The 11,294-nt window shown below is 54.1% G+C and overlaps 2 protein-coding genes across 7 annotated transcripts in view; one reads left to right on the top strand and one right to left on the bottom strand.

Annotated features, from left to right (window-relative positions):
• BID (BH3 interacting domain death agonist) overlaps positions 1-1,487 on the top strand; it is a 29,807-nt gene extending 28,320 nt beyond the window's left edge. For all 4 annotated transcript variants that reach the window (XM_068141845.1, XM_068141848.1, XM_068141846.1 and 1 more), the window contains exon 7: positions 599-1,487. In XM_068141845.1, coding sequence (XP_067997946.1) covers positions 599-610 — 12 coding nt within the window. In that variant the 3' untranslated portion in view covers positions 611-1,487. The remainder of the gene's footprint in view (positions 1-598) is intronic.
• Positions 1,488-1,577: 90 nt separating this feature from the next.
• BCL2L13 (BCL2 like 13) overlaps positions 1,578-11,294 on the bottom strand; it is a 61,185-nt gene continuing 51,468 nt past the window's right edge. For all 3 annotated transcript variants that reach the window (XM_068141841.1, XM_068141840.1, XM_068141842.1), the window contains one exon: positions 1,578-8,181. In XM_068141841.1, coding sequence (XP_067997942.1) covers positions 7,366-8,181 — 816 coding nt within the window. In that variant the 3' untranslated portion in view covers positions 1,578-7,365. The remainder of the gene's footprint in view (positions 8,182-11,294) is intronic.

The raw sequence follows: 11,294 nt of genomic DNA, 5'->3' as shown, positions 1-11,294 counted from the left end.
CACACAGTTACACTTAGATACCTCTCAGGAACAAGCCTGAGAGCGGTCAGGGCTGTGGCCCCATGGATCAGTGGTGACCTAGTGGTGGGGTGCTGTGGCTCTGTGGGCCAGGCCTGTGCTGCAGCTGTGCCACAGACAGCACTGGCAGCACCCTGCAGAGAGGCTCAGCTCACCCTGTGGCAGCAGACTGGGCAGATGCCTTGCAAAGCACCCCTGTTCCCTGCCAGGCAGCAAGGCACAGTGTCACTTGAAGTGGCACTCAGCACAAGGGCACTGAGTTCCCACAGGGACCAGTCCCTGGTGTAAGGCAAGAGTGGCCCTCGCTGCCTGAGCGCTGCCACAGCAGATGGTGCAGGGAGGGGCGGGGCAGAGCTCACAGCAGTCCCCTCCAGCGGCTCTTCCAGGCTGTTCCCCCGATGCCAGCCCCCAGGCTGTAGCAGCGGCAGGCGGGGGCAGGGGGCGGCGGCGGCGCAGCACAGCACAGCAGGTGGCAGAGTTGCGGCAGGGTTCCGCAGCTGCTGCTGCTGCTCAGCCTCCCCGGGAGCCGCGGGGGGTGGCTCTGCTGCTCTTAACGCCGCTTCTGTTTCTCTCTGTCCAGCTGCGTGACTGAGCTCCAGCCCTTGTGGGGAATGTGGATTCCTGAAGACTTTCTGCCTTCCTTGGATGTATGAAATTACTTTTTGTGTTCTTAACTTCTGGGATACAGCTGTGAAAGGGAAGGGAGAGCTTCATAGATAGGCCTTTGACTAGCACAGCAGTGATGGTAGTGTGAGCTGCTCGCCAGCTCTGCCAGTACCCCAAGTAGTGCTTACCCTTTTTTTTTCCCTTCAGTAGCAGACAGTGCAGCCCCTGGCCTGTGCCCCCAGAGACAGTGCTGAGGGCTCAGAGCCTGCCCTCTGTTTAGGTGTTTTTATTTCTTGTCCCTACCCAGCCCTGGCATTTTGCTTTAGTTATTCTCTTCCCAGCCCTGCTCCTGGTGCTACGGCTGAGCCATGCCAAGTGTTTACTGTTCCCAGGAAGGCCTCAGGCTGTCGGATGGGTGGCTGATAACACAGGTCACAAAGGTGGGGAGGGGGGAATCAGGTCTGTGATAAAGAGAAGATGGCAACAAGAGGGAGCCAGGGAAGGCTGAGGTACAGCTGCTTCAGTGTCAGTTGCCATAATCCTGTGCTTGAACAATAAAACTGAGAAAGGAAAGGTTAGGCAGAGTAGGTGAAGGCCAAATTCTTTTAGGGACCACAACCTGGATATGCTTGAGAAAAAACTTTCTAGCTTTAGAGTATCTTGCTCTGAAGAGGCTCAGGAGGAACCCCTGGCATCTCTTACCACCCCATCTCAGGTTGAACCACAGCTGACTCGGGTTGTTTGAGACACCTGCCAACACACAAAGGCTTCACCTGTGGTGCAGCTGCTTCAGAAGTTCTGAAATGATGTAAATATTTTGTGGGGGTTTTTAACTTAAATAAAACTGTCAGTTCTGATGGCAATACAGCTCTGAGCTTCCTTTGCCCCTTGCTGGGGTCTGCACTGGCATAAGGGGAGGGGGGAGGGGGGGAAGCAGAGAGGCTACAGCTGGCTTTTGAAAACTGTACCATTTATTAAAGTGCAACCTGGGGGCATGGTCTTACAGCAGTGTCCCAGTAGCAGAGGGAAGGATGTACATACCCCTTGACTTCAACTGAATAGAGAACAATGACACTGGAAAGAACTTTCTTCTGAAAGGTAGAAACATCTTTATGACCCAAATGGCACGAGAAGCTTTAGTTTTCCCCAAGAGGGCTGTACCTGACCAGTTCCTTGGGTAAGGGGTGACGTGAGGAGCAGGCAGGGGCTCTTTCCCCAGGCAAGCCTCCTGAGAACACACTCCAAAGTCCCTGTATTCTATCACTACCTGCTCACACCCACTGGAAGCCTAGTAGAAGATATCCCCTGTTGTGCCTGCTGCAGAGTCAGTCCCATCAGCCTTTGCTACTCAGCAAATCAAGTGGCGTTCTTTTGGTCTGAGGGGGTTTCAGCTTTGCACCTGAATGAAAGCTTAGAATGCAAGTTCAAAATGGGGATGGGACCCCCTAAAGATACAGCAGTAAGATGCATCCTCTGCAGCTTGTTCTATCCAAATCAAAGGGTTCCTTCCCTCCCCTGCAGATACTGCAGGGAGATCAAAAGCAGCTTCCACTGGAAGCTAACTGTAGCTCCCCCGCTTCTACAGCATAACCATAGACCTCTAGCTTGGAGGAAGCAAGTCAGCCTACCTCAGAGACTGAGAGAGGGTCAGCTCCAAGTAGGAAAGAAAGTGATGAAGTTGTTCAACTTAGGGAGATGGATCTGAGCAGTGTTGTGGTTCTTCTGGATATGTACTGCCAGCACTGCAGCTGACCCCTGCCAGACTGCTGCAGCTCTCGCTCCCCAGCCAAGTGCACTTGCAGGAGATTTCCCTTCAGCAGCTGCAAACAGCACACTTGCCTAGAGCAGCCCCTGCAGACCACGAGACCAGGCTCTGCTGGAGTCAAGGAGTGGTGGCTTTTATTTTATATCCCCCCCTTGGTTTGTTAAATGGCAACACAGAGCCTGCACTTGGAAGCACAGATGCATACAGAGAGTCAAAGCAATACTGCTTTTGTAACCTTCCTAGAGCTGAAATTGAGCAGACCAAGCCAAAGTAAAGTCATGCACAGCTTCTGCCTGCAGCAGGTCTAGGAGAGGCTGTCTCTCACCTCTCCATGTTGCACTGGGAAAGACTTTCTCCTGTTGTGGAACCTGGAGCAGACACTACTCCTATGGTCTGTGTCTGCTGCTGCTGGCAGCTGGGACTGTGTTCACCCCTTCCCCTACCCCCACTCCACAGGAAAAGCATCTAGCAGTTACAGTCAGCTTCTGCAGCAGGAGTGTGCTCTGCTCAGTGACAGAGAGCCTGAAGCACCTCTAGCTCTTTGCTTCCTAGGGCTTTGCTGGTACTGTCTCACCTCTGCAGCTGACATTAACACAGGGAAGGTTTAGGGCCTGGGATGATTTTGTCAGCTGTCATCTTTAGCATGAATAAACCCACCGAGCTTCACTCTTGCTTGTTGAGGACTAATGAAGCTTTTCATTTGTGATGGTTAGAAAGCATTGCTTACTTTAAAACTACAGACTAAAGTCTTAGCCTAGCTGTAACCTGTGTGAGGAGGAAAGAAACAGAACTTGCCCTGTGCGAGAGCACTCAGCACTACAGCTTTCCCCTGGCCCTTCAGCTGCAGATGCCTGAGCACTGCTCTCCCAGCCCAGGATGGAAAAGAGCAAGCCCTCGCAAACAGCAAGGATGGGTTCCTGTAACTGCTCTCCAGGAAGCAGGCTAGGAAAAAAAGCCCCCAACTGCAGGCAGCACAACAGGCACCTCACCTCCAGCCACAAGTTAACCTGGTGACCAAAACCAGCTGTGACCCTTGGGGACCAGGTGAGACCAAGCAGCCACTTCATCCTCTGGCTCTGTGCTGGCAGCTGTTCTTCAGACTGGCAGCTGCCCTGTGAGTCACTTCTGAATGCACAAAAGGCTGCAGGAGTGTTGCTTTCCTGGCTCCAGCTTTGGCCCACATCTACTGTTTTAGATCTAAGTTACTTGCAGTATCTTTTGGCAGTATCTATCACCCTGAGAACCCCTACTCAGCATCCATCTAGCCCACCAACACCCCACTCCCAAGCTTTCAAGCTGCCTCTGCCCAGGAAGGTTCCTGTTTTGCCCTAGCTGAGCAGCTTGGCGCTGCTGTGCCAACTACAGCCCCACAGCTGTAGGGTCTTAGGAGGCTGGAGGCCAAGAGGCTCTCCCAAAGCACAGGGACTTCTCCCTCTACACGCAGCAGAGGGCTTCTGAGTTTTAGCTTTTGCTCCCTAGGAATGAAGAAAGGCCTTGGCCAGCTCTCAGCCACACTGAGCACAGCCTAGTTACACACAGCTGAAATCGAAGTTGCACCTTCACCTTGGAAGCCTTTTCCTTCACAGCTTTCCTTACTCAGCAAGCCACCTGCTGCAGTTCCTGAAGGATTTAACACTTGTCTAGACCCAGTCCCCTGCTGTTTGAGCATCTCAGTTGCAGACAAGGGTAAAGTGAAGAATGGCTCAAAGGTAGATACTGTGTTAAGGTACAGGCCACTGGAGGACAGAAATTGAGGCACTTTTGGGAAGGGGATAACAACACAAGTGAGAGTAGCTCTATTTGCCCTTTTGTGACTACACAGAATCAGAGAAGTGTCAGGGCTGGAAGGGACCTCAGGGATCTAGTTCCAACCCCCCTGCCATGGGCAGGGACACCTCACACTAGTTCAGGATCTAGCTCCTGCCCTTCCTCTTCCAGCTGCAAGAAAGCCACTGAAGAGAGGCTGCACCACATGGTTCAGGGCAGTTAGCCCCTGCAGTTTAGGATTTGTTATCATACACTTGAAGGGGGGGGGGAGGAAAAAACCCAAACCTTTCCCTTTTCTAATTCACACCTAGAGTATCAGCCTGGCACTCCAGTCTGCAAGAACTCTCAGCCTGAGCTTGCCCACCCTTTGGTGACTGCCACAGGGCCTATCCCAGCTCTGAGCACAGTCGAGTTCAAGTCCATAAGCTACTGGAGGCCAGGAGCCAGTGGAGTGTTCCCAGAGGAAAGCAGTGCATACAAGAAACTTTCTAAACATGACAGCAGGGGGGTGGGGAGGGCTACAGGTGCCTGCTGACTTGTCAACTCTGTAAGACCCTGCCATGGAAAGGAGAGCAAGAAAGGACCAAGCAAGCAAAACCTAGGGCCCAGCTGCTGCTCCATTGACTGTAGCAAGACAGGAGATATACTCAAGGCTTTTGCCCCACCACAAGAATGCTTAACAAAACAAAGCTGCTACTGCTGCCCCCCTCTCACTGCTGGGTGTGACAGAAGATCATTTGTATTTAATGCCCCAGGGGGTGGGGCTGGTGACTGCTTCCCAGGACAGTGTGGATTTAATGGTTTGTCCTGTAGCTCTCTCCCACACTCCAGAGCAGAGCCAAAGGAACAACAGCCTTGCCCCTAGGTTGTGCACCAGTGAGCCAGAGTGCCCACAAAAGCCATCTCTGCTTTAGGGTGCAGGTGGGTGCTGCTGTGTAACTCACTGTGTGGCTACAGAGGGGCTATGTCCCACAGGTAGGTACATCATCATCATCATCAGTGAGGAGAGGCTGGAGGTCAGGTTAAGAGCTGGTCCCTGGCATCCCCAGCAAAGCAGTGAGAGGCAGGCCTGTGCTGACTTACTGGGCAGTAGAGCAGCCCTTGCCCCAGAGAACCAAGTGGGTACCCTCCCAGCCTGTCACTTGTTGATAAACCCTGCTGCAACACAAGACATGAAGCAGAACTGGAAACAGCTGTGCACACTGGTGACACAAGGAGCAAGGCCACCTCTCCTCTACAGCTGATGGCAGCTCCTGTGAGGGCCAGAGCTGCAGCAGTGGGAAGGCAGACACCGGCAAGTCCATCGTGTGAGGGGGTCCCAGCAAAGGGAGCCCCAGCAGTGCTCCCAGGAGGTGGCAGCAGAAGCCAGTTCCATTTTGTATCATGGTGTAGAGTTCCTGTTAAGGCCAACCTGCTACCTTTTGTTCATGGAAAATGCAGCAGCCTGGTGCAGAGCACCTGAGTTCAGTCCACAGCAGCAGCACAGACAGAGCAAGCCTTTCTCTTAATAGTCCACACACACACAGCCCAAAAAGCCAAGCAGGTCTCTCAACAGCTCCACTCCCAGAACTGCTTGAACCAAAGAATTCCTCTATCTGCCAGGTTCTGACTTCCCAGCATCCTGGGAGAGGAAAGCATAGCAAGAATAGCCTAAAATAAAGCCTAGGTTAAGTGTCTCTTCCTTCCCAGCTCACCTAAGCAAAAAGGCTCATGAGGAGATGTACTCCAGCTAAGGTTACCCAGAGATCAAGGACCTTGTCTTTGTGCTTTATGGAGAGTAAGCTTCCCCTTTCCCTGCTTACAGTGTCCCAGGTTCCCTCCACCTGCCTCCCTCAGCTCTACGCCGCGCTGCCAGCACGACCTGGCAGCGCGGCTGTGCCTGGGAAGCCTGCAGGTCTTGCCCACAGAGCAGCAGCAGGGATGAGGACAGACAGACACACAGACAGAGGGTGGGGTTTATCTGCTTGTGGGTGGAGCCCACGCAGCTGAGGAGGTTTGAAGCGCTGTGCCTGCGGGAACAGGGAGTTAGGTTTTGCCAATAACGTTCTCATCATTTGTGAACCTGCACATGTAGCTGATGGCAGACTCAGAGTCCCTGAACAGGGCAGGGACAGGCAGACAGAGGAGGTGATGCTTAGTGCTGCTTTGCTCAGTTACTTGAACCCATTGCTTTATGGATCTGGGAACCTGTCACAGCCACGACCAGGTTAGGACCAAATCTGCTCTGTGCTGAACCTGGCAAAGACAAAACAGACTGCAGGGTGACACAGGACAGCACAGCTTTGAACCCTGGAGTTGCACAGGAGGCACTGGCCTCACTTCTGCACGGTTTGCTGTATCTTTGCTGACTACAGCCCAGGCATCAGAGTCCTGCTGGGAAGGGCCCCGTGTGCAGCAGGAACTTCGCACCTCTGGTAGCTCCGGGCTGGCAGTAAGGTGGGCAGGCAGGAGTGGAGCAAATGGATTCTCAAACCAGCAAATAGCAGAGGCTCTCCCACCCTCCCAGGCAGCCAAAGCACTGTCCTGCACCTCCCCCCCAGGAACACCAGGATGCTCAGAGATAATACAGCTATAGAGAGGCAGCATCTTTACAGGATGGGGCTCAAGTACAGGTAAGGGGCCAGAACCAGTGTGAGCAAAGAGGTAAGAATAAAGCACTCTCCCACGGGGGCTTAGGAGGAACCTGCAAGGTCACGAGGAGCAGTGCTGTACCTGAGAGGAAGCAGAGAGAAGAGGGAGCCCAGCCTCTCGCTACACCACTCAGGTTGGCTAATGGTGGCTAGGGAGAGCCAGGGGCAGGCCGGGAAGGGATGAGACAGCACAGCTGCGGCAGCGATCAGGCTCCAGGGGCTGGCGGCAGCTGGCCCTCCCCTTCCCCTGGGGAGTCTCTGTTCCAGTTTCTAGAGTATGAGCACCCCTTCAGCACCTGCACTTGAGTTCAGTCTGCAGATTGTTGGGTTTTTTTCAATATGTTTTTTAAAAAACCAGCCCTGGGCTGTGGTCAGGAAGAAAACCCCAAGGCCCTGCCCCAGCTCCACTGCAACACGGCTGCCCGGAGCTGGAGGCCTGGGGACCACCTCACCCACCACCAGGAAGCGACTCAAACGTCCAGTTCAACAGCAGGCAGCTCACCCTGTGGGTAACACAGCTACAAAAGTGGGGTTGTGCTCTCTGCCCTCCCCCCTGCTCCTCCTCCCCAGAGAGCTCTGTTACTTTTTCCTGAGGGCCAGCGCTACTCCCACGGCTACGGCCAGGATGGCGACGGCGGCGGCGCCCCCGTACAGCAGGATCGACTTCCCCTCCGCCAGCAGCAGCGGCTTCTCCTCCGCCGCGGGGGGCTTCTCTTCCTCCTCTTCCAAGCGCCCCTCTCTCCCCACCTTTTTGTCCCCTGGCAGCAGCGTTTTCTCAGGCTCTGGAGCAGCCTTTCCCTCTGCCGGGGCTAGCTTTGGGGCAGGCTTACTCAGCGCGGGGACCTCGGGTCGAAGGAGCTCTTCGGCCACCTTCCCCTTCTCCTGCTGTTTGGCAGGCGGCGGAGCCGAGGGCTGTGCTCTTCCAGCAGCAGCAGCACTTCCAGCTGCAGCTTTCCCTTCCTGTAGGGAAGTCAGGGTTTCTGGAAACGCTGCCTGCATGGTCTCTGCAGCGACAGCAGACACCGCTGCTTCCTCAATCCCCTCTGGTATCTCTTCCTTCTCCACGTGAACGATATCGGAGTTGGAAGAGTTGTTCTCGCTCCTTTCTTCAGCCCCTCCATTGCTGTCCAGGCTTTTGACTTCTTCAGGATCCATGGCCACTTGCTGCCAGGACTCAGGTCCCAGGGAGACTGGCAGGCTCTCTGTGTGCCAGCTCTGACTTGCTGACAGGGAGACGGGCAGGCTCTCCGACTGCCACGATGTGGTCACCGTGGGGGACTCCGGGGGGCTCACCTGTCCTGAGTTGTCGCTGGTCAGGATATAGATGTCATTACTGTCCTCTGCAATGAGCCCAGGGTACTCTTCCTCTTCAGATTCCAAAGTAAAGACTGTCCCCTGCGAAGGGAAAGGAGGACACGAGACGTGAGCAATGGTTCCAGCACTACCTCCCCCGGAGGGGAAGGAACAGGACACCTGGAAACTCTGCAGGGCTGGAAGAAAGGTGAGAGGGTCTCTGCAGGAGGAGCAGGTGTCTGACCTACACTGCACCCAGCTACTCCACTGCCAGCTCCAGGGAACAGAACCACTTAGAAGAGCTCTGCTGGGAGCCTCTTTCTGCCCTGTCATTACTGCACCAACACGAACCACGAGGGAATTAGTAACTGGAGAAGGAGATACCAAAGCCTGAAACCCAACACAGGAGAAGAAACCAAACCCAAGTACCTGAGTCCAGCTGAATAACACTGCCCTGGTGCAAGTGCTCTGTATTGCTTGTCCCTCTCCACCTAAGGGTGTTTCTCTTACCTCCTTACACTGTCAGTGCTTTCTGAAGCTCGTGTTTCCACTTTGTACCAACAAGCTGTAGCCTACAAGAGCCTTAGGACTTCACTAACAGAGCTGTTCTTAACCTCACTGCCAGACCAGCTTCAGAACTTTGGCCCCACAACTTCAGTTAAAGCAAAATACCAAGCAGGGACATCCAAAGATGCTTTCAGGCTTGGCTTGGTTTTATTTAGTCTAGGAAGGCCCTGTAGACATCAAAGGGCTTGGCCTGTCTTGTCTTAAACAAACAGCTCCAGCCAGCACCATTATAAGAGGGGCGTTAGGAGAGAGCCAGGCTGAGCCCTGCACAGAGCAGTGAGCTGCTTTTCTCTGCTCACCCTCTGCCCCTGGAACACATCAGCATGAGCATGCACCAGCTGACAGGCTGTAAGCTGAAGAAGGGCAGATTTAGTTTAGGTATTAGGAAGGAATTCTGTAGAGTGAGGGTGGTGAGATGCTGGAGCAGGTTGCCCAAGGAAGTTGTGGCTGTTCCCTCCCTGGAGGTGTTCAAGGCCAGGTGGGACTGGGCCTTGAGCAACCTGGAAGGTGTCCCTGCTGATGCCCTCCCACAACATGCATCTGTTCTCCTTTTCCCTGCTCCCTTCTGAATGCAGCAGTTCTCCTACAGCACTCCAAGCAGCTGTCCCCCTCTTTACAAACCCTTTCCATCACCTGTGCATTTGTGGTTTGGTTCTGCTCCAGTGTGCTATTGATGGCTTCCCATTCCAAGAGACCTCCTCACTTGTCCACACCTTTGTACAGATGTATGCAGGGGTCTGTGTCTGGAACTGAGCCAAGTCAAACCCAAAGGCATTCTTTATGTTGCTGAGCTGTTTCTCATCCTGATCAGTGCCCACTTTGTCCCTGAGATGCTCTCACACGACCGTGGGCCAACAGGAGGAGAAAGGTGGGCACAAGCCAGCCTCATGAGGTTCAACAAGACCAAGGGCAGGATCCTGCAGCTGGGTGGAGGCAATCCCAGGCACAAATCCAGGCTGGGCAGGGACTGACTGGAAAGCAGCCCTGAGGAGAGAGACTTGGGGGTGCTGGGGGAGGAGAAGCTCAACAGGCGCTCTCAATGTGCACTTGCAGCCCAGAAAGCCAATCAGATCCTGGGCTGCATCAGGAGAAGTGTGGCCAGCAGGGCAAGGGAGGTGATCCTCCCCCTCTGCTCAGCTCTGGGGAGACCCCACCTGGAGTACTGCCTCCAGTTCTGGAGCCCCTATTCCAAGAGGGATCTGGAGGTGCTGGAAGGTGTCCAGAGAAGGGCCAGGAGGATGAGCAGAGGGCTGGAGCACCTCTCCTGTGAGGACAGACTGAAGGAGTTGGGGCTGTTCAGTCTGGAGAAGAGAAGGCACCAAGGTGACCTCATTGTGGCCTTCCAGTATCTGAAGGGGGCTCCAGGAAGGCTGGGGAGGGACTGCTGAGGATCTCAGGGAGTGATAGGACTAGGGGGAATGGAATGAAGCTGGAGGTGGGGAGATTCAGGCTGAAGGTGAGGAGGAAGTTCTTCACCATGAGAGTGGTGAAGCACTGGCACAGGTTGCCCAGGGAGGTGGTTGGGGCCCTGTCCCTGGAGGTGTTTAAGGCCAGGCTGGATGAGGCTCTGGGCAGCCTGATCTAGTGTGGGGTGTCCCTGCCCATGGCAGGGGGGTTGGAACTAGATGATCCTTGTGGTCCCTTCCATCCCTGACTGATACTATGATACTATAAAGCACTTCAGCTTTGGCAATTCCAAATTGCCACTTGGTTGCCATATGCAAGGACTTCAGGGCCTACAAGGCAATGGTTTCCAACCCTGAGTAGGCACATTTGCAGAGCTCACAGCTTCCCCTCAGGGAAGCAGAGGATGTCCAGACTCACTACAGAGCCTGCAGGCACACTGCAGTTCCTCACTTCTCTAGCAGGGGATGGACCTCCACACACACACAAAAAGCCCAACAAACCAAAAAGCAAGTTGGCAGGCACAGCAGAGACTGCACAAACACTGCTGGTCACTGCCAGCAGCTGCAAGGAGAGCAAATGAAGCAGCAGCAGACCCCTGGGAAAGCACTGAACTGGCACTTAAGGGCTCTGCACAACTTCCAGGCAGTGACACTGTAATCTTTCATGGTGGAAACTATTTTGGTATCAACAAACTCTGTCAGACTGCCCCCAGAACACCCTGCCACTTTGGATACCTTGATGGACCCATTCACACAGGCTTCTCCACCACAGCAGAGGCTGCAGCACGGGACAGCCCTGGGAATGGAAGGATGCTGGGGTGTAAATCTCCTCTAGGCCATGGAACTTTGGAAGGTATTTCTCTAAGGAGGGTTAGAACTAAGGGTTAAAACTCATCAAGCCATTCACTAACCACTTCAGGATCACCAGGAAGTCTCGAGTCAGAATGAAATAAAACCTACTGAAGCATTACTTGTGTGAAAGTGTTCAGACACCACACCCCCGGCAGACAATTCAAGGCTCCAGTGCCCTCTGGAGAGTCGTGTTTCACCAGAGGAACTACCTTGGCTTTGAAATGCAGCTCAGGCCATTACAACAAAGCAGAGCTCCACAGCCTAGAAGGAAGCAAGCAGCCTTGCAAAGTAGGGCACTGGAAAGGGAGAGCCAAGAAACTTAAGTAAAGGCAGAGGTTATCGGTTCCAAGGAGAGCAGCGTGGGCCAGGGCTGCTGCACAGCGTGGTGAG

The sequence above is a fragment of the Melanerpes formicivorus genome, unplaced genomic scaffold (genome assembly GCF_026170545.1).
Source record: "Melanerpes formicivorus ecotype bairdi unplaced genomic scaffold, bMelFor1.0.p_v2 SCAF_8, whole genome shotgun sequence".
NCBI lineage: Eukaryota > Metazoa > Chordata > Aves > Piciformes > Picidae > Melanerpes > Melanerpes formicivorus.
This window is presented reverse-complemented; position numbering and strand designations above follow the sequence as displayed.